General features: G+C 37.4%; 1 protein-coding gene and 1 pseudogene across 9 annotated transcripts in view; both read left to right on the forward strand.

Annotated features, from left to right (window-relative positions):
• The first annotated feature begins 2,295 nt into the window (after positions 1-2,295).
• LOC147003503 (sulfotransferase 2A2-like) overlaps positions 2,296-26,558 on the forward strand; it is a 70,393-nt gene continuing 46,130 nt past the window's right edge. For 4 of the 9 annotated variants that reach the window (XM_085842165.1, XM_085842168.1, XM_085842167.1 and 1 more), the window contains exons 1-4: positions 2,297-2,515; positions 3,580-3,788; positions 6,440-6,566; positions 19,508-19,602. In XM_085842165.1, coding sequence (XP_085698291.1) covers positions 2,380-2,515; positions 3,580-3,788; positions 6,440-6,566; positions 19,508-19,602 — 567 coding nt within the window. In that variant the 5' untranslated portion in view covers positions 2,297-2,379. Of the gene's footprint in view, positions 2,516-3,579; positions 3,789-6,439; positions 6,567-19,507; positions 19,603-26,558 lie in introns of all 9 variants that reach the window. The other 5 variants (XM_085842166.1, XM_085842170.1, XM_085842169.1 and 2 more) reach the window with 2 other exon arrangements.
• On the forward strand, positions 11,031-19,499 carry LOC147003504 (histone acetyltransferase KAT6B pseudogene; annotated as a pseudogene).

The raw sequence follows: 26,558 nt of genomic DNA on the forward strand, positions 1-26,558 counted from the left end.
ATACAGGAGACCCAACTCAGGCATAAAGGCAGACACTGCCTCAGAGTAAAAGGCTAGAATACAATTACCAAGCAAATAGTCCTAAGAAACAAGCTGGAGTAGCCATTATAATATCGAATAAAATTGACTTCCAACCCAAAGTTATCATAAACGACAAGGAGGGCACTTCATACTCATCAAAGGTAAAATCTTCCAAGATGAACTCTCACTTCTGAATATCTATGCTCCAAATGCAAGGGCAGCCACAATCATTAAGGAAACTATAATAAAGATCAAAGCACATATTGCAACACACACAATAATAGTGGGAGAGTTCAACACCCGACAGATCATGGAAAGAGAAACTAAACAGAAACACATGGAAACTAAAAGAAGTTATGAAACAAATGGGTTTAACAGATATCTACAGAAAATTTGATCGTAAAACAAAAGAATATATCTCCTCTACAGCATCTCATGGTAAATTCTCCAAAACTGACCATATAACTGGCCACAAAACAGGCCTCAAAAGATACAAAAATATTGAAATTATCCCATGTATCCTATCAAACCACTACAGACTAAGGATGACCTTCAATAACAACATTCAATTCAAGCCAATATTCACATAGAAGCAGAACAACTCTACTCAATAATAACTTGGTCAAGGAAGAAATAGAGAAAGAAATAAAAGACTTCTTGGAGGTTTCTTAGATATTTTCTTCATTTACATTTCAATTGGTATCATGAAAGTCAACTATACAGTCTCCCTGATGTGATCCTCAACACACCTAATCCAAATTCCTGGCCCTGACGTTCCCATGTACCTGGACATATGATCTTCGCAAGACCAAGGACTTCTCCTACCATTGATGGCAGATTAGGCCATCCTCTGCTATATGTGCAACTAGAGACACAGCTCTAGGAGGTACTTGTTAGTTCACATTGTTGTTCCTCCTATAGGGTAGCATACCCCTTTAGCTGCTTGGCTACTTTCTCTAGCTCCTTCATTAGGGACCCTGTGTACCTTCCAATAGATGAAGGTGAGCATCCACTTCTGTATTTGCCAGACATTGGCATAGCCTCACAAGTGACACCTATATTAGGGTCCTGTCAGCAAAATCTTTCTGACCTATCCAATAGTGTCTGGGTTTGGTGGTTGTTTATTGGATTGAATTCCCTTGTGAGACAGTCTCTGGATGGTCCTTACTTCTGTCTCAGCTCTGAACTTTGTTTGTGTAACTCATTACATGAATATTTTGTTGGCCAATCTAAGAAGGAAGGAAGCATACAAACTTCGGTCTTCTTCTTCAAGAGTTTCATCTGTTTTGTGAATTATATCTTGGCTATTCTAAGTTTCTGGGCTAATATCCACTTATCAGTGAATGCATATTATGTGTGATCTTTTGTGATTGGGTTACTACACTCATGTGGTGTCTCTGGCAAGGATCCACAATGGACAAAAATGTAGATAATAACAGAAAGGTACACAACCCCAACTGATATATCTGAAATAAATCCCTACAACCTAAGAGGCTCACAGAAAATGTCACAGAAGAGGGTACAGAGTTCCGCCAAATACCAAGGTTCCTGTTGATACAATATGTCTCTCTTAGACACAACAGGAAAATAGATACATGATCTTTTAACAGCGTAGTTACCTAAAGAAACCAGCATAATGGTACTAGTAGGTATACTAAAGAGGACAGGGGAAATTCTATATATTTTTACCTTATAAGAAGAAATACTTCATATCAATTTTTACTAAAATATGGAGAATAGCCTGTGTCTGAAGATGAAATCTCCCATTGATTTTTCTAATCTCAACTGCACACCTCAGGATACATCGCATACAAGCTCAAATGTATGAACTCAGTAGGTTGACTATACATGTATGCATATATAAATAGCAACAAATATTAAAGAGATCAAAAATATGGGAAAAGGAGGGAAGGATTTGAGGGGAAGAAGACAGGCAGTTAATGAACTATGAGTTTCTCAAAAGCAACCACTATTAAAAAAAAAAAAAAAGAAATTCCATGGAAAGGTTCTGTATGATCTCTGTAATTTTTCTGCATATTCAAAATCATTCTGAAAGCTAAATTATATTACTAGACATTTTAAATTAACTTGCATTTCTATGTCCTATTAAGTCTTCTTGCGTCACTGATTTGGGGTCATGAACTTGGTCTCACAAATTCTGCAGAATGTTATTTGTACAACTTTAAAATTGCTCAATATAGTAACCTTTAATTTCTCCCCGTCAGTAAATATTTCAAAACACATAAAAGAATGTTAATGATTTTTTACTTGCACTATAAATCTTACCTCTCAGCATTTGTTATAAGTTGAATAGGAGTCCTGGGCTGGAATCCTAACAGCACATACAAGGAGTTATTCATGATGTCAGACTATAATTGGTTTGAAGGCATACCTTTTCCTGCCATAACATATCAAAGAGAAATTTTGGAAGATATTCGTAATAAGTTTGTGGTGAAAGAGGAAGACTTGTTGATATTGACTTACCCCAAGTCAGGTAAGGATCATCAGTAAAAATAATTCTGAAATGTATAAGGGAGATTAGTACTTTGATCCTAATTCATTTCGGGTGATGAGTAGAGTGTTCTATATATTAATGTGTAAAATGACTTGTGGGCATGGAGATTTGTGTGTGTTCCACTCAGACTGACCTATGTGGGCAGAGGAGATCAGCTATGGCACCAGAACAATGATAGTGCTCCCTAAAGCAGAATATGCCATTGGTCCCTCTCTCTGTGGAAGAGATAGAAGAGTGAGAGTGGTGAGAATAAATACAAGAAAAAACATTAAGAGATAAAGACATGTAAGTGAGGATATGTGGAGGAGAGGACAGTTTCAGGTAAAATTACTATGGACTTTGTCCAGGACATAGAAATAGTCTGAAAACTCAAGAAAGCAAAAAGCAACATCATGGTAGTTTGGGGTATGGATGATATCTGTGTGGAAGAAGCACTGAACTTTGAGTAAGTATTAGGTTGCTGACATTGAAAGGAAAATGACACAGAATTTCCATAGGCAGTGGGAATACAGGGAAAAAGTACCAGACAATAACTCTGAGAAGGAAGCTAGAGAAACATCCACTGACAAATGAGCACATAAACACAAATCAACTGTGTGTGATAAATATGCACAAGGGAATTGATTCACCTTAAAAAGTAGAAGTACTCAGTCATACACTGGAGCATGGGTGAGTCTCAGTGGCAATGAATTAAATTAAAGGAGGTAGTCTCAGAGGGCATGTGCTATGATTACAACATTCTGAAATATCTGGGATAGTGAAATTCATTCCACCAGAATGTAGAATGGTGTTGGCCCAGGGCTGGAGGAGAAATTCCATTGCCAGGTTTCTGTTTGCTGTGTATAGGGTCTCTGTTTTGCAAAATGAAGTCTAGAATATGATGAGTGAATATACTTTGCACTTATGTCACATGGACATTGTGTACACAAGTCTGTGTGCTTGAAATTGGGCAGCACTGTAAATTGTATGGGCATATATTCTACTTGAGGCTTTTTCACAAGTAATGTTGAAATGAGTAACAGTCACTTTTCCTTTTCATTCAGGAACGAACTGGCTGAGTGAGATTGTCTGCTTGATTCAGACCAAGGGAGATCCGAAGTGGAACCAAACTGTGCCCATTTGGGAACGCTCACCCTGGCTAGAGGCTGATATAGGATATTCTGCAATAATCAATAAGGAAGGACCACGACTCATAACCTCCCATCTTCCCATCCATCTCTTCTCCAAGTCTTTATTCAGTTCCAAGGCCAAGGTCAGTGTCCAGTGATTGAGATTTTCTTTGACTAAACACTCTTTCAACTTATTTTACCTGACAAGTCCTGGAGGTCTTGCTGAAATGTGAAGATGGGATTCTCATGCACTAGGTGATGCTGATGTTTCTTCATCTCAGAGACAGCTCCTTACAGCATGCACTTCTTGGCATCAACAATAGTGTCTTAGTTTGGTTACTGAATACGGGATCCATCCCCAGATAGAGCAGTATCAGTATTGTCTCTCCTTCAGTCTCTGTTCCACAGTTTGTCTCCATCTTTACTCCCATGAGTTTTTTGTCCCCCACCCCTCTAAGAAGGATGGAAGTATCAACACTGGTTATCCTTCTAGAACTTCATGTGGTCTGTGAATTATATTTTGGTTATTCTGACCTACTGGGCTAATGTCTACTTATCAGTGAATGCATACCATTTGAATACTTTTGAGATTGGCTTACCTCACTCAAGATGATATTTTCTATTTCTATTCATTTTCTTATGAATTTCAAGAAGTCATTGTTTTTTATTGATGAGTAGTATGTCATCATGTAAATGTACCACTTTTTCTGTATCCTTTCCTCTGTTGAAGGACATCTGATTTATTTCTAAATTCTGTCTCTTATAAATACGGCTGCTATGAACATAGTTGAGCATGTATCCTTGTTATATGTTGGAGCATCTTTTGGGTATAAACTCAGGAGTGGGTCCTCAGGTAATACTCTGTCCAATTTCCTTAGAAACCACCAGACTGATTTCCAGAGTGGTTGTACCAGCTTGCAATCCCGCCTGCAATAGAGGAGTGTTCCTCTTTTCCATTTGTCTTAATGACAGTGTTCTTTGTCTTACAGAAACTTAGCAATTTTATTAGGTCCCATTTGTCAATTCTTGATCTTAAAGCATAAACCATTTCTATTCTGTTCTGGAAGTTTCCTTTTGGTCCCATGCATTTGAGGTTCTTCCCCACTTTATCTTCTATAAGTTTCAGTGTATCTGGTTTTATGTGTAAGTTCTTGATACACTTGGAGTTGAGCTGTGTAAAAGGAGGTAAGAATGGATCGATTTCCAGTGTTCTACATGGTGACAGCCAATTCAACCAGCATAATTTGTTGAAAATGCTATCATTTTCCCAATGGATGATTTTAGAAGCTTTGCAAAATATCAACTGAACATAGGAGTGTGGGATCAATTTTGGGTTTTCAATTCTATTCCATTAATCTACCTACATTTCATTGTACTAATAGCATACAATTTTTTATCATTATTGCTCTATAATACAGTTTGAGATCAGAGATGGTGATTCATCCAGTACTTTTTTTTATTGTTGAGGATAATTTTTGCTATCCTTGGGAAGTAGGAGTGGATGATTGGGTCAGGAAACACTTTCATTGAAGCAGGGGCAAGGAGATTGGATTGGGGGATTCCAGGAAGGAGGTGGGAAGCTGAAAAAGATGATAACATTTGAAATGTATATAAAAATATCCAATAAAATATTTTAAATTTCTAAGAGGACTGAGAGAGATGGCTCAGCTGTTAAGAGTACTGGCTTCTTTTGCAAAGGACCTAGGTTCAGTTCCAAACACCCACATGGTGTCTCACAACTCTGCAACTCTTCTCCCAGGGCATCCAACCCCCTTTTACTTAATGTCTGTGGGTTTCTGTCCACATATGGTGAGCAAAAAATAATGTGTGCACTCAGACATGCATAAAGCAATATTTTTGAAGTTAAAAAATATGAGATCTAGAAGAATTGGTACAAAATCTGAAGTTCCTTTTATTAAAAATGATTACTTTGGGGGCTGGAGTGTTGGCTCCAGGGCTAAGAGCAATTACTGCTTTTCCAGAGGTACTGATGTCAATTCCCAGCAACAACATGTCTCATGACCAGTTGTAATGGGATCCAATGCCTTTTGGTATGTCTGAATACCGCGACAGTGTACTCCAATATATAAAATAAATAAATCTTTTTTTTAAATGATGATTTCCTCTCATTTATTTCTTTCATGTTTTGAAATTTTTATAATAAAATATAATTATATACATCATTTTCCCCTACCTTTTTCTCCCTCCAAATACATTAATATATCACTTTTTCCTCTCTTTCATATTTAGTTTATTTTTTCATTGATTCATGCTGCATATATATACATATGCATATGAACATATATATATTCCTAAATATACTCCTATGTTTATGTATTCCTATATAGATATATATTTACATGTTTTTAATGTATACAGTATATATTCCTAAATAAATAAATAATCAATATATTCCTAAATAAATCTGTATATCCCAAATTACTTCAGTACACCATTCTCAGTCACTACAGTATTACTTGTATGTATATTTTACAGGCTTGGCATTTGTTGTTGGATAACCAATTGTTATTGTAATCTTTAGAACTGTCGAATCAGTCTGTGATATTTTACACTACTAATGAACTAGTCATTTTGTTGTTCCATTTTTACAAATCAAATAAAATTAGAAAAGGGGAATTATGATTATAGATTTTTCACATGTGTATATTTTTTGCCCACAAAAAATAACAAATGTTTTTAGAAACCCTTAGATATTAGAATATTGCATGTAAATTATGACAGTCAAAAGGTGAGAATAACTGTTGACATTCATTTACATTTTTGTCCATTCTAGGCGATCTATCTCATCAGAAATCCCAGAGATATTCTTGTGTCTGGTTACTTTTTCTGGAGGAACAAAAACGTTGTGAAGAATCCAGGGTCTTTTGGAACTTATTTTGAATGGTTCCTCAAAGGAAATGGTGAGTAATCTATGAAATATAGGAGGTGGGGGAAATTCAGAGACATTTATTTCATTAATTAATTTGTTTATTAATACATATTATATACTATAAATTTATTTATTTATATTATATCACAATATTCAGAACACATCTCCTCTTAATGACCCCTACTCACAGCTCATATCCCCATCGTCTTCTCTTCTGAGAAGGGATAGTTGCCCCTAGGGTACTTCCCTACCATGACACAACAATTCTCCCCAGGACTTGGTGTGTCTTCTCCCATTGAGACAAGACAGGGCAACCCAGATAAAGGAATAGGATCCACAGAGAGGAAACATGTTCATGGAGAGACCCAGCTCCAGTTTTTGGGAGATCTGCTCAAAGACCAAGCTGTACATCTGCTACATATGTGCAGGACCCCTAGATCTAGCTCATGATAGCTTTTTGGTTGGTGGTTCAGTTTCTAAGAGTGATAAAAGGTTCAGGTTGGTTGACTCTTCTGGTCTTCATCTGGAGTTCTTAACCCCGTTGGGTCCCTCAAATCTTTCTCAAATTTTTCCAAAAGACTTCCAGAGCTCTAACTAATGTTTGGCTGTGGACTTATACATCTCTTTTAATTCAGCTGCTGGGTGGAGTCTCACAGAGTGCACTTATTCTGGGCTCTTGTAGGCATGCATATCAGAGTAATAGTGTCATGGATTTTTTCTTGCCCATGGTGTGTGTCTAAATTTTGGCTAGTCAATAATTGCCCATTTTTTCCATCTCTGCTCCATCTTTGTTTCCGGACATCTTCTGTTTAGGACACATTTGGGGTCAAAGGTTTTCTGAAAGCGTTGCTATTCTTATCCCTCCACTGGGAATCCTATCTGCCTACAGGAGGTGGCATTTCAGGCTTCATGTCACTTACTGTTAAGAGTTTCAGATAGAGTCATCACCATAGAGACTCTGGAGTCTCCCCAGTTCCAGGTCACAGAGTAATTTTTTAAAAAAGACAAAGTGAGAGATAACTTAGGTTGGCCTTGAATTCTCTATATAGCTTGGGGTGATCTTGAAGTGTTGTTCCTTCTTCTGATACCTCTTAAGTTCTAAGTCTAAAAGCACCTACTGTATACTCTACTTATTGGATGCTGGAGCTCAAACCCACAGTTTTATGTATGATACCTAACTTGCCTTCATCTCTAGACTTTTAATATTCTGTAGGCTCCATTTTATCTCTCTACATTCAACAAGTCTATGGGCCCAGGACTCATAATCATTTCAACACTGATTGTGAAGTCTTTCTGTTCTCACACACCACCACAGTACAGGACACAGTCACAGACGGCCCCATGTCATAATATTTAAGCACCATTTGCAGTATCTAGTCTTTACAGACCTAATCTTTATATTGACATCGGTCATCATTTGAGTAAGAAATGGCCCACATAGGCCCCCAGATTTCAACACTTGGTTTCCAAATGGTGGCACTTTTTCAGAATGTTTTATGAGGCACTGACTGGTTGGAAAAAGTATTCCATTCAAGGTGGGCTTTGAGAGAACAAACACTCAAACCAATTTCAGTACACTCCATTTGTTTCCTGAATGTAGTTAAGGAAATGAAATCCCATGTTTCCCTTCCTATCGTTCTGCCTGACACAAACAAGCTCTCTCTTCCTTAAGTTGCCTTTGATCTTGGTGTTTTATCACAGAACAGAAACATAACAAATGTTGCTTACTTCCTACCATGCTTTTCATTTGTCAATTTTCTTAGTCGTTTTGTAATGGCTTCTTATGCATCTTATATATTAGCCTGATCATCCAGCATTTTCTTAAATGGCATTTTTCTAAATATTATAAATACCAATCTCCGATTTGCCTCTAAAATATTTTCAGAGGTGAGGTAGGGGATTCTTGATACACTGTTTTGATTTATATATTTATTAAAATATATTAATCACGTATAATAAGTGTTTTATTATTGATATTTCCATACAGGTATACAGGGATTTTGATCTCAATAATAGCCCACTTACCATTCTTGCTTTTTTTCCATTCTAGCTGATTTTATTCCTTTTTCCAACTACCTCTTTATTTTTTTTAATCTTTTATGATATATTTTCTTTATGTACATTTCAAATGACATTCCCTTTCCTAGTTTCCCCTCTGAAAATCACATAGACCCACCCTGCTCACCCTGCACACCAACTCACAGAATCCCATTCCAAGTCCTGGTATTTCTCTATACTGGGGCATAGAGCGTTTACAGGCCCAAGGGCCTCTCCTCCCATTGATAACCGACTAGGCCATCCTCTGCTACATATACAGCTATAAGTAACAATCTCCACTATCTGTTTTCTTTGATTGGTGGTATAGTTCCAAGTAATTCTGAGGGTATTGTTTAGTGCATATTAATGTTCATCCTATGGGGCTTCAGACCCTTTCAGCTCCCTGGGTACTTTCATTATCTCCCTCACTGTGGACCTTCTGCTCCAACCAATGGATGACTGTGAGCATCCACTTATGTATTTGCCTGGAACTGGAAGATCTCTCAGGAGACAACTATATCAGGCTCTTTTCACAAAGCTCTTATTGACATCTGTCATAGTGTGTGGGTTTGGTGATGGTTCATGGAATGAATCCCATATTGGGGCAGTCTCTGGATGGTCGTTCCTTCAGCCTCTGCTCCGAAATTTGTCTAACTCCTTCTATGGGTATTTTGTTCCTCATTCTAAAAAGGATTCTGAGACTCAGAGCTAATATCCACTTATCAGTGAATTCATATCATGTGTGTTCTTTTGCGATTGGGTTACCTCACTAAGATGATATCCTCCAGATCCATCCATTTGTCTAGAAATTTTGTATTTTTTAAATTTTTATCATATATTTTCTTCAATTATATTTCAAATGCTATCCCGAAACTCCACTATACCCTCCCCCAGCCCTGCTCACCTACCCACCCACTCCCACTTCTTGGCCCTGGTGTTCCCCTGTACTAGAACATATAAACTTTACACGAAGAAGGGGCCTCCCTTCCCAATGATGGCCAACTAGGCCATCTTCTGCTACATATGCAGCTAGAGACATGAGCTCTGGGGATACTGGTTACTTCATATTGTTGTTCCACCTATAGGGCTGCAGACCCCTTCAGCTCTGTGGGTACTTTCACTAGCTCCTCCATTGGGAGCCCTATGTTCCATCCAATAATGACTGTGAGCATCCACTTCTGTATTTGCTAGGCACTGACATAGCATAGTACTTAGGTATATAATACTGCAGACTTAGAAGCACACTTAAGTGCACACTACTATATACTTAGATATATAATACTACATCCTTAGGTATATGCTATTGTGTAGTTAGGTATATATTCCTACATACGTAGATATATACTACTAAAAGTAGTTGAACATCTGTGCTCATTTCAACTCTACCCAAAATAGCCAGGTTCAGCCTATGTGCCCATCAACTGAAAAAGAGATAATGAAATTGTGATGTGTGTACACTACAGAATGAAATTTCATTCAGGTATAAAAATAACACTTGAGTTTCTTTGGAAAGTAGATACAATTGGAAAATATACTTAATGAGGTAACCTAGGCACAGATAGACAAATAGTATTTGTTGTTAGTCATAAGAGTATCCTACATAACTTCTTATTGTGTTTAAATCAAAGTGCATATAAAGGACAGAAATCAGCAAGGAGACATTAGAAGAACAAGAAAGAGACATTCCCAAATACTTTAATATGAGAGTGAAGGAATGAATATAAGAGTGGGGTGGTATATGCAAAGATAGGGTTGTAAGATGAAGGATATAATTAATCAAAACAAGAATATATGAAAATGCCTTATGGAAACTCACATGTTTGGAAGCTCATTAATATACTAGTCAAGATACCTTATACAGGTAGAAAAAACTGCCTGTAGAAGTCATAGCTTGTTAAATGAAAGCTCCATTGCTGGTGTTGGAAGACATCCCTCCCTAGGAGTTTTTGCCTGGAAAATGCCCGAGGATTCAAATAATATGAGCAATTGTCACTGTTGTCAGCTGCCCATCAAAAAGTAGTTGGTAAGACACTATTGCTACAGACATCCTTATGTGCTTGTCATGGGACATGAAGGAAGAATGCTGGGAGTCAGCTGCACTGTGCCTTCCTGCTGAATAGCCCTCACAGTGTCAGTCAGGATGTTATTAGGAGATTGTCATTAACACTTACTCAGCTGTGGACACTGTCATCTATACTTCAACCATCTTCACAACATATGCTTAATAATAGCTATTGTGTTCTGGGGTTAAACAGTCATTTTTTTTTTATTTTCATTGAGAAGATTTCACATCATGTTTATTCAACATGGTTAAATATCCACATTTTGGAGGGAATAGATCATAGTGTTGAAGCTGCCATTGTTATTCTGGTAAATATATATGATGTGAACATCAACTTGTCTTCTAAATAATCATAATTTTCTGCTAACATATCTCTACCATCACCTTGATGTAAAAATGCTTCTTGTAATAGGCAATGGTAATTTCAGACTAGCCAAAACTCAAAACTAGCCAAAGTGCTGAGAATAAGTACCCTTTTAGTGCTCACCATAAATGAGACATCAATAGCCCATAGTATAAATTTAGGAAACATCAAGGAAGAAGGTATGATATAAGAACCTAAAGATGGGATAGAATGATGTGGAACATTGATTTGTAGATATGATTTGGCCACAGCACTCTTGGACTCATATTATCTCTGATTACTGCTCAAAACTTCCAAAAGGTGATCCCTTCAATATCCTATCAAGGAGAGAGGAGATGGTCACAAACCCCTTACCCATTTCTTGAGGATTTATAGGCAATTATTAGTAGATAGGAGCAGTGCTCATGAGATCTTCCTCTTTCCAGCCTCTATATCATGTTAGTGGCTTCTGATGGAGAGAGGTTATTTTTTAAGTAGATTAGCTATTGATAAGGTACCCATGTTAATAAAAATGACTCCTTTCCTATATTCCAGTAACAAACACACACACATGCACACACAGACACACATACACACACACACACACACACACACACACACACACGCACACAAAGAAAAGGAATATGAAAGTAGAAAGGAGAGGTAGTAAAACTTCTTGAGTTCCTTATATATATTGGATATTAGCCCCCTATCTGCTTTAGGATTGGTACAGATCTTTTCCCAATCTATTGGTTGCCTTTTGGCTTTATTGACAGTGTCCTCTGCCTTACAGAAGCTTTGCAATTTTATGAGGCCAAATATGTTAATTCTTGATAATACAGCACAATCCATTGGTGTTCTGTTAAGAATCTTTCTCCAGTGCCCATATCTTCAAGGCTCACCCCCAATTTCTCCTCTATAAATTTCAGTGTCTCTGCTTTTATGTGGAGCTCGTTGATCCACTTAAACTTAAGCTTTGTGCAATGAGACAAGAATGGGTCAATCAGCATTATTCTACATGCTAACCACCAGTTGAGCCAACACCATTTTTTGTAGATGCTGTTTCCTTTCCACTTGATGTTTTTGCTCTCTTGTCAAAGATCAAGTGACCATAGTTGTGTGGGTTCATCTCTGAGACTTCAATTCTGTTCCATTGATCTACCTCTCTGTCACTGTACCAGTACCACGCAGTTTTTAATCACAATTGCTTTGTAGTAAAGATGAAGTCAGGGATTGTGATTCCACAAGAGGTTCTTTTATTATTGAGAATAGTATTGGCTATCCTAAAATTTTTGTTATTCCAGATGAATTTGAAAATTGCCCTTTCTAACTGGGTGAAGAATTGAGTTGGAATTTTGATGGGGATTGCATTTAACCTGTAGATTGCTTTTGGCAAGATAGCCATTTTCACTATATTAAGCGTGCCAATCCATGAGCATGGGAAATGATTCCATCTTCTGTGATTTTCATTGAATTCTTTCTTCAGAGACTTGAAGTTCTTATCCTACAGATCTTTCACTTCTTTAGATAAAAACACACCAAGGTATTTTATACTATTTCTGACTATTTTGAAGGGTGTTAGTTCCCGATTTTTTTTCTCAGCCTGTTTATCCTTTGTCTAGAGACAGACCACTGATTTGTTTGAGTTAATTTCATGTCCAGTTACTGCACTGAAGTTGTTTATCAGGTTTAAGAGTTCTCTGGTGGAATTTTTAGGGTCATTTAGATATACTATCATATCATCTACAAATAGTGATATTTTGACACCTTCTTTTCCATTTATATTCCTTTGATCTTCATTTGTTGTCTAATTGCTCTAGACAGACTTCAAGTACTATATTGAACAGGTAGGGAAAGAGTGGGCAGCATTGCCTAATACCTGATTTTAGTGGGATTGCTTCCAGTTTCTCAACATTTAGTTTGATTGTGGCTATTGGTTTGCTATATTGCTTTTAGTATGTTAAGGTATGGGCCTTGAATTCCTAATCTTTCCAAGACTTTTATCATTAAGGGGTGTTAGACTTTGTAGAATGTTTTCTGAGCATTCAATTAGATGATCTTTTTTTTAATTTGTTTATATAGGGGATTATGTTGACAGATTTCTGTATATTGAACCATCCTTGCATCCCTGGGATGAAGCCTACTTTATCATGAAGGATGATGGTTATGATGTTTTCTTGGATTCGGTTTGCTAGAATTTTATTAATTTTGCATGGATATTCATAAGGGAAATTGGTCTAAAGTTCTCTTTCTTTGTTGGGACTTTATATGTTTTGGGTATCAAAGTAATTCTGGCTTTATAGAATGTACTGGGTAGAGTACCTTCTGTTTTTATTTTGTGGCATAATTTGAGGTGAGTTGGAATTAGGTCTTCTTTAAAGTTCTGATAGAACTCTGCACTAAACCCATCTGGTCCTGGGCTTTTTTTGTTTGTTTGTTTGGGAGACTATTAATGACTGCTTCTATTTCTTTAGGAGAAATGGGATTGTTTAGGTCATTAATCTGAACCTGATTTAACTTTGGTACCTGGCATCTGTCTAGGAAATTGTCCATTTCATCCAGGATTTCCAGTTTTGTTGAGTATAGACTTTTGTTGTAGGATCTGAGGATTTTTTGGATTGCCTCAGATTCTGTTGTTATATCTCCCTTTTTATTTCTGATTTTGTTAATTAGGATACTTTCCCTGTGCCTATAATTAGTCTAGCTAAGGGTTTATGTATCCTGTTGATTTTCTCAAAGAACCAGCTCTTGATTTGGATAATTCTTTGTATAGTTCTTTTTGTTTCCACTTGGTTGATTTCAGCCATAAGTTTGATTATTTCCTTCCACTCACTAATCTTGGGTGATTTTGCTTCCTTTATTTCTATAGCTTTTAGGTATGCAGTTGAGCTGCTAGTGTATGCTCATTTCAGCTTCTTTTTGGAGAAACTCAGAGCTATGACTTTTCCTTGTAGGACTGCTTTCAATGTGTCCTATAAGTTTGGGTATGTTGTGGCTTCATTTTCATTAAAATCTAAATAGTCTTTAATTTCTTCCGTTATTTCTCCCTTGACCAAGTTATCATCACATAGAGTGTTCTTCAGCTTCCATGTGTATGTGGGTTTTCTATTATTTATGTTGATACTGAAGATCAGCCTTAGTCCATGGAGATATGATAGAGTATATGGAATTCATTCTATATTTTTTGTATCTGCTTAGGCCTGTTTTGTGACTGATTATATGGTCAATTTTGGAGAAGGTAGCATGACATGTTGAAAAGAAGGTATATCCTTTTATTTTTGGATGAAGTGTGTATAGATAGCAGTTAAATACATTTGTTTCATAGCTTCTGTTAATTTCACTGTGTCTCTATTTAGTTTCTGTTTTCAGGATCTGTCCATTGATGAGAGTGGGGTGTTGAAGTGTCCCACTATTATTGTGAAAGTTATAATGTGTGCTTTGAGTTTTAGCTAAGTTTCTTTAATGAATGTGGAGGCCCTTGCATTTGGAGCATAGATGTTTATAATTTAGAGTTCATCTTGTAAATTTTACCTTTGATGAATAAGAAGTGTCCCCCCTTATCTTTTTTGAGAACTTTAGTTTGAAAGTCCATTTTGAGTTGAAGGTGAGGAATTCTCAATTCTTCCTGCACCATGCTTACATAAATACTTCCATATTCCTGCCTTGATGATAATGGACTGAACCTCTGAACCTGTGAGCCAGCCCCAATTAAATGCTCTTCTTATAGGAGTTGCCTTAGTCATGGTTTCTGTTCACAGCAGTAAAATCCTAACTAAGATACCCTGTGCTGATCCCATTCCAATATGTAGCTTCTGTTTGAGGACTAAAGAGTCAAATTGTGAAAAGAAACCAGAAGAACTTGTTTCTTGTGCTGATTGTGGCAACAGTGGATACCCATCCTGTCTGAAGTTTTGTCCTGAATTAACCACAAATGTGAAGGCCTTGAGGTGGCAGTGCATTGAGTGCGGGACATGCAGCACATGTCAAGTCCAGGGCACAAATGCAGATAATATGCTCTTTTTGTTATTCCTGTGATAGAGGATACCATACGGAGTGTTGTGACCCACCACTTTACAGAGTGATAAAGGTCTGTAACCAGTGATGAAGTATCCATGAGTGCATTCACAGGAATGGGGTCACCTGATACTAAAATTAAAATAAGCATCAAAAAAGAAAGTACAGAAGTAAGTCTGATGGGAAACAAGGATATCCCGACTGAAGAGGATCTGGAAATTTTTAAGCAGGCCCAAGACTGTCTTGGGGGAAAATAGAGTGTGAAAGTGGAGTGGAAGACTGTGGTCACTACCCCTCAGTAATAGAGTTCAGAAAATATGAAATCCAAACCTGGTATTCCTTGCCTTACCCACTGGAATATGCAAGATTACCAAAATTTTACCTGTGTGAATTCTGTCTTAAATATATGAAGAGTGAAAATATTTTGCTAAGACACTCAAAGAAGTGTGGATGGTTTCGTCCTCCAGCAAATGAGATTTACTGAACAAAAGGCCATTCAGTATTTGAGGTTGATGGGAATATGAGTAATATGTATTGCCAAAACCTTTGCTTGTTAGCCAAGCTATTCCTGGACCACATTGTATTATGATGTTGAGCCATTCCTTTTTAATGTCCTTACAAAAAATGATGAAAAAGGCTGTCATGTGGTTGGATACTTCTCCAAGGAAAATCTCTGCCAGCAAATGTATAATGTGGCCTGCATAATAATCATACCCCAGCACCAAAGGCAGGGATTTGGATGCTTTCTCCTTGATTTCAGCTATTTGCTTTCTCGAAGAGAAGGCCAAGCAGGGTCTCCCGAAAAGCCACTCTCTAACCTGGGCTGGCTCTCCTACCTGGCCTACTGGAAAAGTGTCATCTTGGAATACCTCTACCACCACCAGGAGATGCACATCAGCATCAAGGTCATTAGCAGAGCCACAGGTATGTGCCCACATGTCATTGCCACCACTATGCAGCACCTCCATATGATTGATGGAGAGATGGCAAATTTCTCATCATTAGAAGGGAAAAGTTGATATTGAGCCACATGGAAAAGCTGAAGAACTGTTCCTGACCAAATGTACTTGATCCAGAGAATCTAAGATGGAGTCCAATTTTAATTTCTAATGCTGTGGTTTCTGTGGAAGAGGGAGAAACTGAAAGGAGGCTGAACGACTAATGGATAAGCCAGCTTCTGGGAGAAGAAGGAGAAAAGGATCCTGTTGTCTAGAGATACCAGTAGGCAATCGTCTGCAAAAGTACAATAAAAAGAATAAATACCTGCATTCTCCAGAGAGGCGACCAGTGGCCGGGGAGAGAGGACAGTTGTTAGAGCTGTCCAAAGAGAGCAGTGAGGAAGAGGAAGAGGAGGTAGAAGATGACTAGGAAGAGGAAGAAGATGAGTAAGAGGAGAAGAGCATTCAGACAGCTCCCACACGGTTGACTAAGCCACAGTCAGTTTCCATTAAAAGAAAGAGGACTTTTGTAGTAAAGAAGAAAAGAGGTCATAAATGCAGGAGGATCAACAGCAGTGTAACCACTGAGACCATTTCCAAGAGGACAGAAGTGCTAAATGAGCCCTTTGACAACTCAGATGAGGAGAGACAAATGCTGCAGCTGGAGCCTACCTGTGGGATCCCAGTGGAGGAGGGGGACAGGAAGCCAGTTCTGACGAAAGCATTCCAACATCAGCCAGGGACGAAAAGGCAGACAGAGGAAGAGGAAGGAAAAGACAATCATTTCTTCAAAAACACTGCCCTTTGTAGAAAAGATGTAGATAATGATGCAAAACACTTGAAAGAAGGCAGCAAAGACAATCCTGAGCCTCTAAAGTGCAGACAAGTGTGACTAAATGGAGAGAAGCAAGGGCTCTCCAAGTGGAAGCAAAGCAAGGAGAGGAAGATGGGGTTCAAGCTGAATCTGTATGAGAAGAATAGGAAGAGGAAGAAGGAGGAGGAGGAGAAAATTGGAAAAAATATATTTTTTTAAATTTCTCCATCAGTTATGACAAGTAGCCATGCTAGATATACTACTCTGACATGTAAATAGTTAACTTTTAGAACTTGAAATACTGATTTCCAGACTTCCTTCCCTTTAGAATTGTTAATGAGTCTCTTTTTCTGAGATGCCTACCTTTATATTTGGCTTAGCAGATCTCTCACTGATTTTTATTTACTTTCTTTGTTTACACAGTCATGAACAAGAATAAATGTATAGGCCATGGCTTTTTGGCCTTCATTTAGATTTTTCCTCCATTTATCCTTCTCATGATCCCACTAAGTAAGGAATGGTGCTGCCCAAAATATACATTATCCTTCTATATCATCAATTAACAATTAGGACAATGTTTAAATGCATACACACATGCCAATGGTATCTACATTATTTCTCATTAAGTCTGTCTTCTGGGGGTATTTATAGATTGAATCCAGTTTCCTATTTCTTTTTTCCTTTAATGATACTTTCTTTATTATTATCTGGGTTGTATGTGTGCATAGTGTCTGTGTGGATACACACATGTCACAGAACATCAGTGATGACTTGAGGGCAACTTTGTGGAGTCAATTATTTCCTTCTAATTTATTCAGGTTACAGAAAATGAGATCTCCTCATAAGGCTTATATGATAAACACTTTTATACCTTAAGCCATAAAACAATCCCTTCATTCCCCTTTGTAAATCTATTCATTTCATTTAAAATTTTGAATTTGTGTTAATTTCTACTTTTCCTTGTTCAATAAAGTTGCTCATATCTTTCTTTTAAAAGTGATACCATTAGGAGCTGGAGAGAAGGCTCAGTGATCTATAGTACTGGCTGCATTTTTAGAGGAGTAGAGTTTGGTTCCCCACACTCACACCCCTGCGTAGGTCATGATTTCCTATAACTCCAGATTCAGAGTAACTGACATCCTCCTCTCTCCTTTGCAAATATAACCACACAGACATGCAATCTCACAAACATCACATAGGCATATATAAAACTAAAAAATAAAATAAATCTTTATTACTGACTTCATTAACTTCAACTTTCTAGGGCTTACTATTCTCTCTGAATCCCCATGTTTACAGTTCTAAATTGAGGTATTCTTTTCATTGATCTTCTTTCTAACAGGCTACAAAACTAATGTTCTTTGAGTAAACTCACTATATCTGTGATCATTGTATAAAATGTCTTTAAATATATCTTTTAACTGTTTGATAACTCCATACAATGCGTTTTTATCACATTCATTCCCTTTCCTGATTCCTCCGGTATACTGCTCTAATTCCATAAGCACCCAACTTTGTATATTATCTTTTTAAGATTTAGGTTTTTTATGTCTAGGTGCCTTTTATCTGCATGTATGTATGTGGATCAAAATGAGAGCATTTCCCATAGTGGCCAAAAGTATAAATTGTCTTCTAGAACTGAAGTTACAGAAAATAGTGAGTTACCATGTTGGTACTGGAAACTGAACCAACATCTTCTGTGGGAGCAGCAAGTGTTCCAAAATCCTGAGCCATCTCTCCAGTCCTATTGCTTTTTAAAACCATCCATTCCAATTAATTCTGCCTATACATTTTTGGGTGTATGAATATTCACTGTAGTTGAATAAACACTCATAAATAAACTGACTTTCTTCAGGAAGTTATCAATCACTAGTAGTTCCTCATACTTGGCACATCATGACCAACCTCTTGCTCCATGCCGGGACTCTGTCTGGCTTAAGCTTACACAGGTCTTGCATATACTGTCACAACTGCTGGGTTCATGTGTCCAACTGCAGTGAAGTGCTCAGAAAACACTGTTTTAGTGAAGTCATCCACCACCTCTGCCTCTATAATATTGCACATCCACATCCAAAATGATCCCTGAACATTGGAGCAAAAGGTTTAATATAGAAGCCAATTTTAGTGCTTACTACTCCCTTACAAACACACACAAGGTCTCTCCCTTACAAACACACACACACACACACACACACAGAGAGAGAGAGAGAGAGAGAGAGAGAAACAAAAACACACACACAAAGGTGCCTTATCCCCTTTACTAATTTTGTTGATGTGATTATTAATGATGTCATATAGCTTTGATTTATACATCTATTAGATTTCTGCCAGTAGGTTGCTGTACTGATGGGAATCTTTCTTTCCAACACCATATAAAATACTGTTCTCCCATCTCTGTTATCAAATATTTCTGTTGACTTCATATACCTCAGCAGGAGGCTGGTACTTACAGAAATCACCTCTGGATTGCTGTATTGGTGTGATAGATTTCCCCCAGCACACACCTCTGTCCTTGCACCTTGGCAGTAGAATATCTCATGGCATCAATGGTAAATCTGTGTGGTAATGAGTTTGATAATGAACTTGATTTCATCAGTTCTCTATTTGTGTATTAACCTCAAACATCATGTTTAATGCTATAAATACAGACTACTTACATTTTTCTTAGTGAAGCTTTCTGCTGCTGCTTTCAGAAAATGAAGACAGTCAAGCAGACCCTGTGTTAGTGCTTTGTAATTGACACTCTATTTCTCCCTGCACACAGTCATATATGGATCATGGTTTGAGCATGTCCGTGGCTGGCTATCCATGAGAGAATGGGACAACTTCTTGGTACTATACTATGAAGACATGAAAAAGGTGAGCTTACAGTTATCACTCATTTACGAACAAGAACCTATTATTGAGGAACATTACTGAGAACTGTGATTGGTTTGTTTGTTTTGACTTTTATAAAAATTATCACCTGAAAGAAGTGAACTTTATTTTATTTATTTATTTATTTATTTATTTATTTATTATGTATTTTTGCTCCTGTTTTATTTTCTTTTAAATGTCACAGTTGAAATTTTGGAATTGTATATTTTTATTAAGCTAATAAAATATATTTTAAAATATGTAACTCAGTATTAGCATTTTTACTTTATTTTCCTAATTTTTTATAATTAAAGAATTAATTTATTTTTTACACTCCATATTTTATTCCCCCTTCCCATCCATCATCCTACACTTCCAACATCCCATACCTCCTATCCACTGCATGTTTCTCCACGCCCACGCAACCTGACCGGAAAATACCCTAGGGCCTCCAGTCTCTTGAGAGTTAAGTGCATCATCTCTGAATGAACACAAGCCTGGAAGTCCTCTACTGTATGAGTGTTGGGGGCCTTATATCAGCTGGTTTATGCTTCTTTCTTTGTGGTCCAGTGTTTGAGATATCTCAGGGGCCCAGATTAATTGAGACTGCTGGTCCTCCTAAGGGTAGCCCTACTCCTCAGCTTCTTTCAGCTGTCCCTAATTCAACAACAGGGGACAGCTGCTTCTGTCCATTGGTGGGTGCAAATATCTTCATCTTACTCTTTCAGTTGCTTGTTGGTTCTTCTAGAGTGAGGTCATGCTAAGTCCCTTTTTGTGAGCACTCAATAGCCTCAATAATAGTGTCAGGCCTTGGGAACTCCACTTGAATTGGAGCCCACTTTGGGTCTGTTGCTGGACCTTCTTTTCCTCAGGTTCCTCTCCATTTCCATCGGTAATTCTGTCATAAGGGAGCAATTATGGGTTATAGTTATGACTGTGGGATGGGCCCACTCTCCCTCATTTGATGCTCTGTCTTACTGATGGAGGTAGGCTCTATGAGTTCCCTCTCACTAATGACTGGCATTATCATCTAAGTTCCTTCCCTTTGAGTCCTAAGAGGCTCTCACCTTTAAAGTCTCCAGTGTATTCTGCAGGGTCCCCCCAACCTCCTAGTTCCAGCGGATGCCTGTTTCCAGTCTTTCTGCTGGCCATCAGAGTTTCAGTCCTTTCTCTTTACCCAATAACAGATCAGGAACCCTGTTCCACCTCACTCCCCCATTCCATTTCCCTCTGAGATTTCTCCTCCCTTCCCAGTTGTGAATGCTTTCTTCTCCCTCCCAAGTGGGACTGAGGCATCCTCACTTGGGCACTTCAATTTGTTGGCCTTTTTGTAGTTCTGTGAACTGTATATTTGGTACCTGTACGCATTTTTTTTTTTGGTTACCATCCACTTATTAGTGAACATTAACATTTTTAAATGAATCAAAAAATTTACAGTAATTTATTATAGTTAAAAGCCTCTTGAATTTGTATGATATCTTTGGAAGTTAAAAGTAATACACACTCAGTCACTTTTTGAAATATATTTGGAACTTTAAACATGATAGAAGTAGAAAAAAATCTGTAATGAAATCCTCTATGAAAGGAAATTGTGACAAGTTCCTGATTAGACAGAAACAGATCCATCGCCAAGAGAAAATACACAGTGTACCTGTGGCTTCATAGAATGAATTAGTGTTCCTTCTCTTTCTATGTTGTGGAATAATTTGAAGAGTACTTGTATTAGGTCTTCCTTGAAAATCTGATAGAATTCTCCACTAAACCCATCTGGTACTGGGATTTTTTTTGGCTGGCAGAATTTTATTGACTGCTTCTAATTCTTTAGGGGTTATGGGACTGTTTACATGGTTTAACTGATCCTGTTATAACTTTGGGATCTGGTATCTGTCTAGAAAATTGTCCATTTCATCTAGATTTTCCAGTTTTGTTGCATATAATCTTTTGTAGTAACATTTGATTTTTTTTTAATTTCCTCATTTTCTGTTGTTATATCTCCCTTTTCATTTCTGATCTTCTTAATTTGGATACTGTCTCTTTGCCCTCTGATTAGTCTGGCTAGAGGCCTATCTTAATCTTGTTGATTTTCTCAAAGAATCAGCTGCTGGTTTTGTTGATTCTTTATATAGTTCTTTTTGTTTCCACTTGGTTGATTTCATCCCTGAGTTTGATTATTTCCTGTTGTCTACTCCTCTTGTGTATATTTGTTCCTTTTTGTTATAGAGATTTTAGATATGCTGTCAAGCATCTAGTGTAAACTTTCTCCAGTTTCTTTTTGGAGGCACTCAGAGCTAGGAGTTTTCCTCTTAGGACTGCTTTCATTGAGTCTTATGAATTTAGGTATGATGTGATTTCATTTTTATTAAATTCTAAAATTTCTTTCATTTCTTTCTTTATTTCTTCCTTGACCAAGTTATCATTGAGTAGAGTGTTGTTCAACTTTCATGTGTATGTGTGCTTTCCTTTCTTTTTTTTTTTTCTTGGTATTGAATTCCAGCCTTAATCCATGGTGATCTGATAGGATACATGGGAATTTTTTCTATCTTGTATCTGTTGAGTCCTGTTTTGTGACCAATTATATATGGTCAGTTTTGGAGAAGATATCATGAGATCCTGAGATGAAGGCATATTATTTTGCTTTAGGAAGAAATGTTCTATAAATACCTGTTAGATCCATTTAGTTCATAACTTCTATTAGTTTCACTGTGTCTCTGTTTAGTTCCTGTTTTTGTGATCTGTCTATTGCTGAGAGTGGGGTGTTGAAGTCTCCCACTATCATTGTGTGGGATACAATATATGTTTTGGGCTTTGCAAAGTTTCTTTTATGATTGTGGCTGCCCTTCCATTTGGAGCATAGATGTTCAGAATTGAGAGTTCATCTTGATAGACTTTTTTCTTTGACCAGTATGAAGTTTCCTTCCTTATTTTTTTGATAACTTTTGGTTGATATTTGGTTTTATCCAATATTAGAATGGCTACTCTAGCTTGTTTCTTAGGATAATCTGCTTGGAAATTTGTTTCCAACATTTTATTCTGAGGTAGTGTCTATCTGTGTCACTGAGGTGTGTTTTCTGTATGCAACAAAGTGCTGGGTCCTGTTTGCATATTTAGTCTATTAGTCTATATCATTTATTGGGAATTAATTCCATTGATGTTAAAAGATATTAAGGATAAGTGTTGAACGATTACTTTCTGGCTTTTTCTAGGGTGTAGTTTCCCTCCTTCTGTGTGTGTTTTCCATCTATGATTCCTTGTATAGCTGGATTTGTGGAAAGATTTGTGTAAATTTGTCCTTGTCATAGAATATCTTGTTTTATCCATCTATAGTAATTGAGAATTTTGCTGAGTATAGTAGTCAGTGCTGGGATTTGTGTTTTCCTAGGGTATGTAGGAGATCTACGCAGGATCTTCAAGCTTTCATATTTTCTGGTGAGAAATCTTGTGAAATTCTGATAGGCATCCCGTTATAAGTTACTTGACTTTTTCCTTAATGCTTTTAATATTCTTTCATTGTTTAGTTCATTTGGTGTTTTGATTATTATGGGACTGGAAAAATTTCATTTCTGGTCCAGTCTATTTGGATTTCTGTAGGCTTCCTGTATGTTCATGGGCATCTATTCAGAGGACAGAACTTTAATTATGAAAATGCTTCCATAATATCAGGCTGTAGGCAAATCTGCAAGGCACTTTCTCAGTCATTGATTGAAGATGGAGAGCCCAGCCTCTTGTGAGAGTTGCCCTCTTTTAGTTCTTTTAGAAAACTGGTTGCCTAAGTAAGGTAACCCACTCCGAAAGAACACACATGGCATGTCCTCACTGATACCTGCATATTAGCCCTGAAGTACTGAATACCCAAGACACAAATCACAGACAATATGAAGCACAATAAGAAGAAAGACCAAAGTATGGATACTTCAGTCCTTCCTAGAAGGGGGATCAAAACACTCATGGGAAGTGATACATAGACAAAGTTTGGAGCAGAATCCAGTGACTGTCCCATCCAGTGACTGAATTCCTCCAATGGTGAAAAATGCTGTGTAAGTGTAAGCCAAATGATGTGTGATAAAGTGTAAACTATAACATTGAAGTGAGACAAGTCAAACCAAAAAAAGTAAAAGAATCTTATTGAAAGCATGAGGATCAGAAACCCACTCCTTTACTCCCTCAGGATTCTCATGAAAACACTTAATTTTTGGCAATGTTATAGACACGGTGTATGTGGGAAAGAACCATCCAAGGTTTGTCCATGCTGCTTCAGTCTCTAAGAGTTCATATTTCTTGGTGCACTCGATTTTCTCTTTCTTTTACAGTCTTACAGCTTCTTCTTCTGCTGCTGCTACTGTTGCTTCTTCTTCTTCTTCTTCTTCTTCTTCTTCTTCTTCTTCTTCTTCTTCTTCTTCTTCTTCTTCTTCTTCTTCCTCCTCCCCCTCTCCCTCTCCCCCTCCCCTCCCCTTTCATTCTTATACTTATTCTGGGTTCTCTGAGATCTGGAAAGAGGGATTTGATGGAGATATCCATTTATGATGTATCACTCTCTATAATGTATGGCTGTAAGATCCTATATTTGTCTCCATCTACTACAAGAGGAAGTTTCACTAATAATGTGTAAAGAAGGCACTGTTATATGCATATATCAGAATATCATTAGGACTCATTTTGAGAGTATTTTTTTCTTTTTCCATTTTAAGAACATTATTTGGTCTCAGGTCCTTGGTCACCAAACAGTTTAGCATATGAGCTCCATCTCATGCAATAGGACCTAAGTCAAATCAGTTCTTTTTTCCTTATTCCTATAAGTTTTGAGCCACTAGTTATCTAACTTGTCTCAAAAGTAGTAAGTACCCACTATAGATAGAAACATTTGTGTCTAGTATTGTGTATATATTTCTCCTTGTGGAGCATGCACAGTGCCTTTCTATATTAAGACACTAGGATGTGAGAGTGAAGGTTCTCTGTAGGGACAATCTTGACATTTTCACATTCAGTATTTTGTATTGGTGTAGTCTATAGCAATATGGGGCTTGCTGTCAATCTATAGAGGGCAATTTATACTCCTAGTAAAAGTGTGGTGGTTTTGTTTTTGTTTTTGTTTTTGTTTTTGTTTTTGCTTTTGTTTTTTGAGAGGAAGTCCCATGGGGTCCATTTGACCAACAACTCAATTAATTGTGACCCAATTCTAGTAATGGAATTTTTCATTCTTTTTCCTTCCTGACATGACATGGGCATTATTTGGGGATTTCCCTTTGATTTACCTTCACATGTGCATAGATTTTAGGAAGTTTCCACTGTACTGGGTTTCACTACCTTTCTCAAACAACTCTTAATTTTACCTGTCTCTCCCTGTACTCCCTTCCACAACCCCCTTTCCTTTGCCCTTTCCTACTTGACTACCCCCATCCTAGCCCTTGCACATCCTTTTATAATTTGTTCTGTACACTTAATGGTTTGATTATTATGTGCTCAGCAGACTTTCTTACCTGGTATGATCTACTTTCTTCACAGTATTTTTTTCTATGATTTTCTTAAAAATATTTTCTGTTTCTTTAACATGGGTTTCCTTTTCTTCTTGTATTCCTATTGTTCATAGATCTGGTCTTTTCATAGTAGTGACCTAGATTTTCTGGATATTATGTGCCAGTAGTATTTTATATTTAATAAGTTCTTTAATATATTTATTTCTTCTATCATATCTTCAATAACTGAAGGTCTCAGTATATTGTACTTATTAGTGAAATTTGCCACTAAGATACCTGTTTGAGTTCCTAAAATTTTCATTTTGAGACTTCCTTCAATTTGGATTTTTTGAATTGATTCTATTTCTACTCTGGTGTAAATCAGTTTAATACAATACTTTCCACGATTTCTTTGTGGTTCCATAGAATTCTTTAAAAGATATATTCATTTCCTTTTAAAAGACCACTATCATATTCATACAAGTTGTTTAAAGGATTTTTTCTTGTGCATCAGCTATGGTAAAATATTCAGGACCTGCTGTGTTATGATTGCTGGAGCCTAGTGAAGATATATTGCCCTGGTTGTTATTGATTGTATTTTTATACTGGCACTTAGGCATACTAGATTAGGAAGATAATAATTCTAGGGGCTGATATCTGGTCTTGTCATTATTGTATGGGAGTTTTGTTATCTGGCTTCTGTTTCACTTTGGTTATTATTAGTTTGAGGTGGCCCTACATACCCTGCAGGAACTACATTGGGCTACCAGGTAAGATGAGTTTATGGGTTGGGAGATCTGAGAGTTAGGAATGGGATGGGTTGGACATGGCAGAGGGACTTCTAAAGAGGGAGGAAAGCAGGGTGTTCCACTAGGAACTGCTTAGACAATCTCCAGGGAAGAGAGCCATATGTTGAGAAGAGACCACAGCAGGAAGTTTGGTAAACAGGATTGGTAAACAGGAAGGGATGAGACTTAGGGATTGAATTTGAAGAATGGAGGGAGAGATGAAGATCTGAAGGTGTAACCTAATTGCTTCCTTTGTCATAATGTTCTGTGGCTTCCTTGGTGTGCACTCTGGAGTTGGGGCATAGCAATTCACCCCCCAAAGTTTGGTGTTCTGCTGCAGAGAAGTATGAGTCTGGGTGGTTGGACTATGAGACAAGTAGGGGAAACTAAAAATCTATCTACTAAACGCCTACCTCTTTCCCTGGCCAGAGTAGTTTGTGAGTTCCCGAATGATTTGAGGGAACAATTTAAGAAGGGAGAGACCTTTGGATCCATTAGAAAAGGGAAATGATGCCAAAAACTTTCTGCTGCATAGCTAAGGATGAGAATTGGAGGCCAGGCATGGTGGAGCATACCTTTAATGTCAGCACTTCGGAGGCAGGGGCAGGCAAATTCCTGAATTTGAGGCCAGCCTGGTCTACAGAGTGAGTTCAAAGGCAGCAAGGGCTACACAGATTAACCCTGTCTTGAGAGAAAAAAAAAAAACATGAACAACAACAAC

The sequence above is a fragment of the Mus caroli genome, unplaced genomic scaffold (assembly GCF_978045245.1).
Source record: "Mus caroli unplaced genomic scaffold, Mus_caroli_1 scaffold_8, whole genome shotgun sequence".
Classification (NCBI taxonomy): Eukaryota; Metazoa; Chordata; class Mammalia; order Rodentia; family Muridae; genus Mus; species Mus caroli.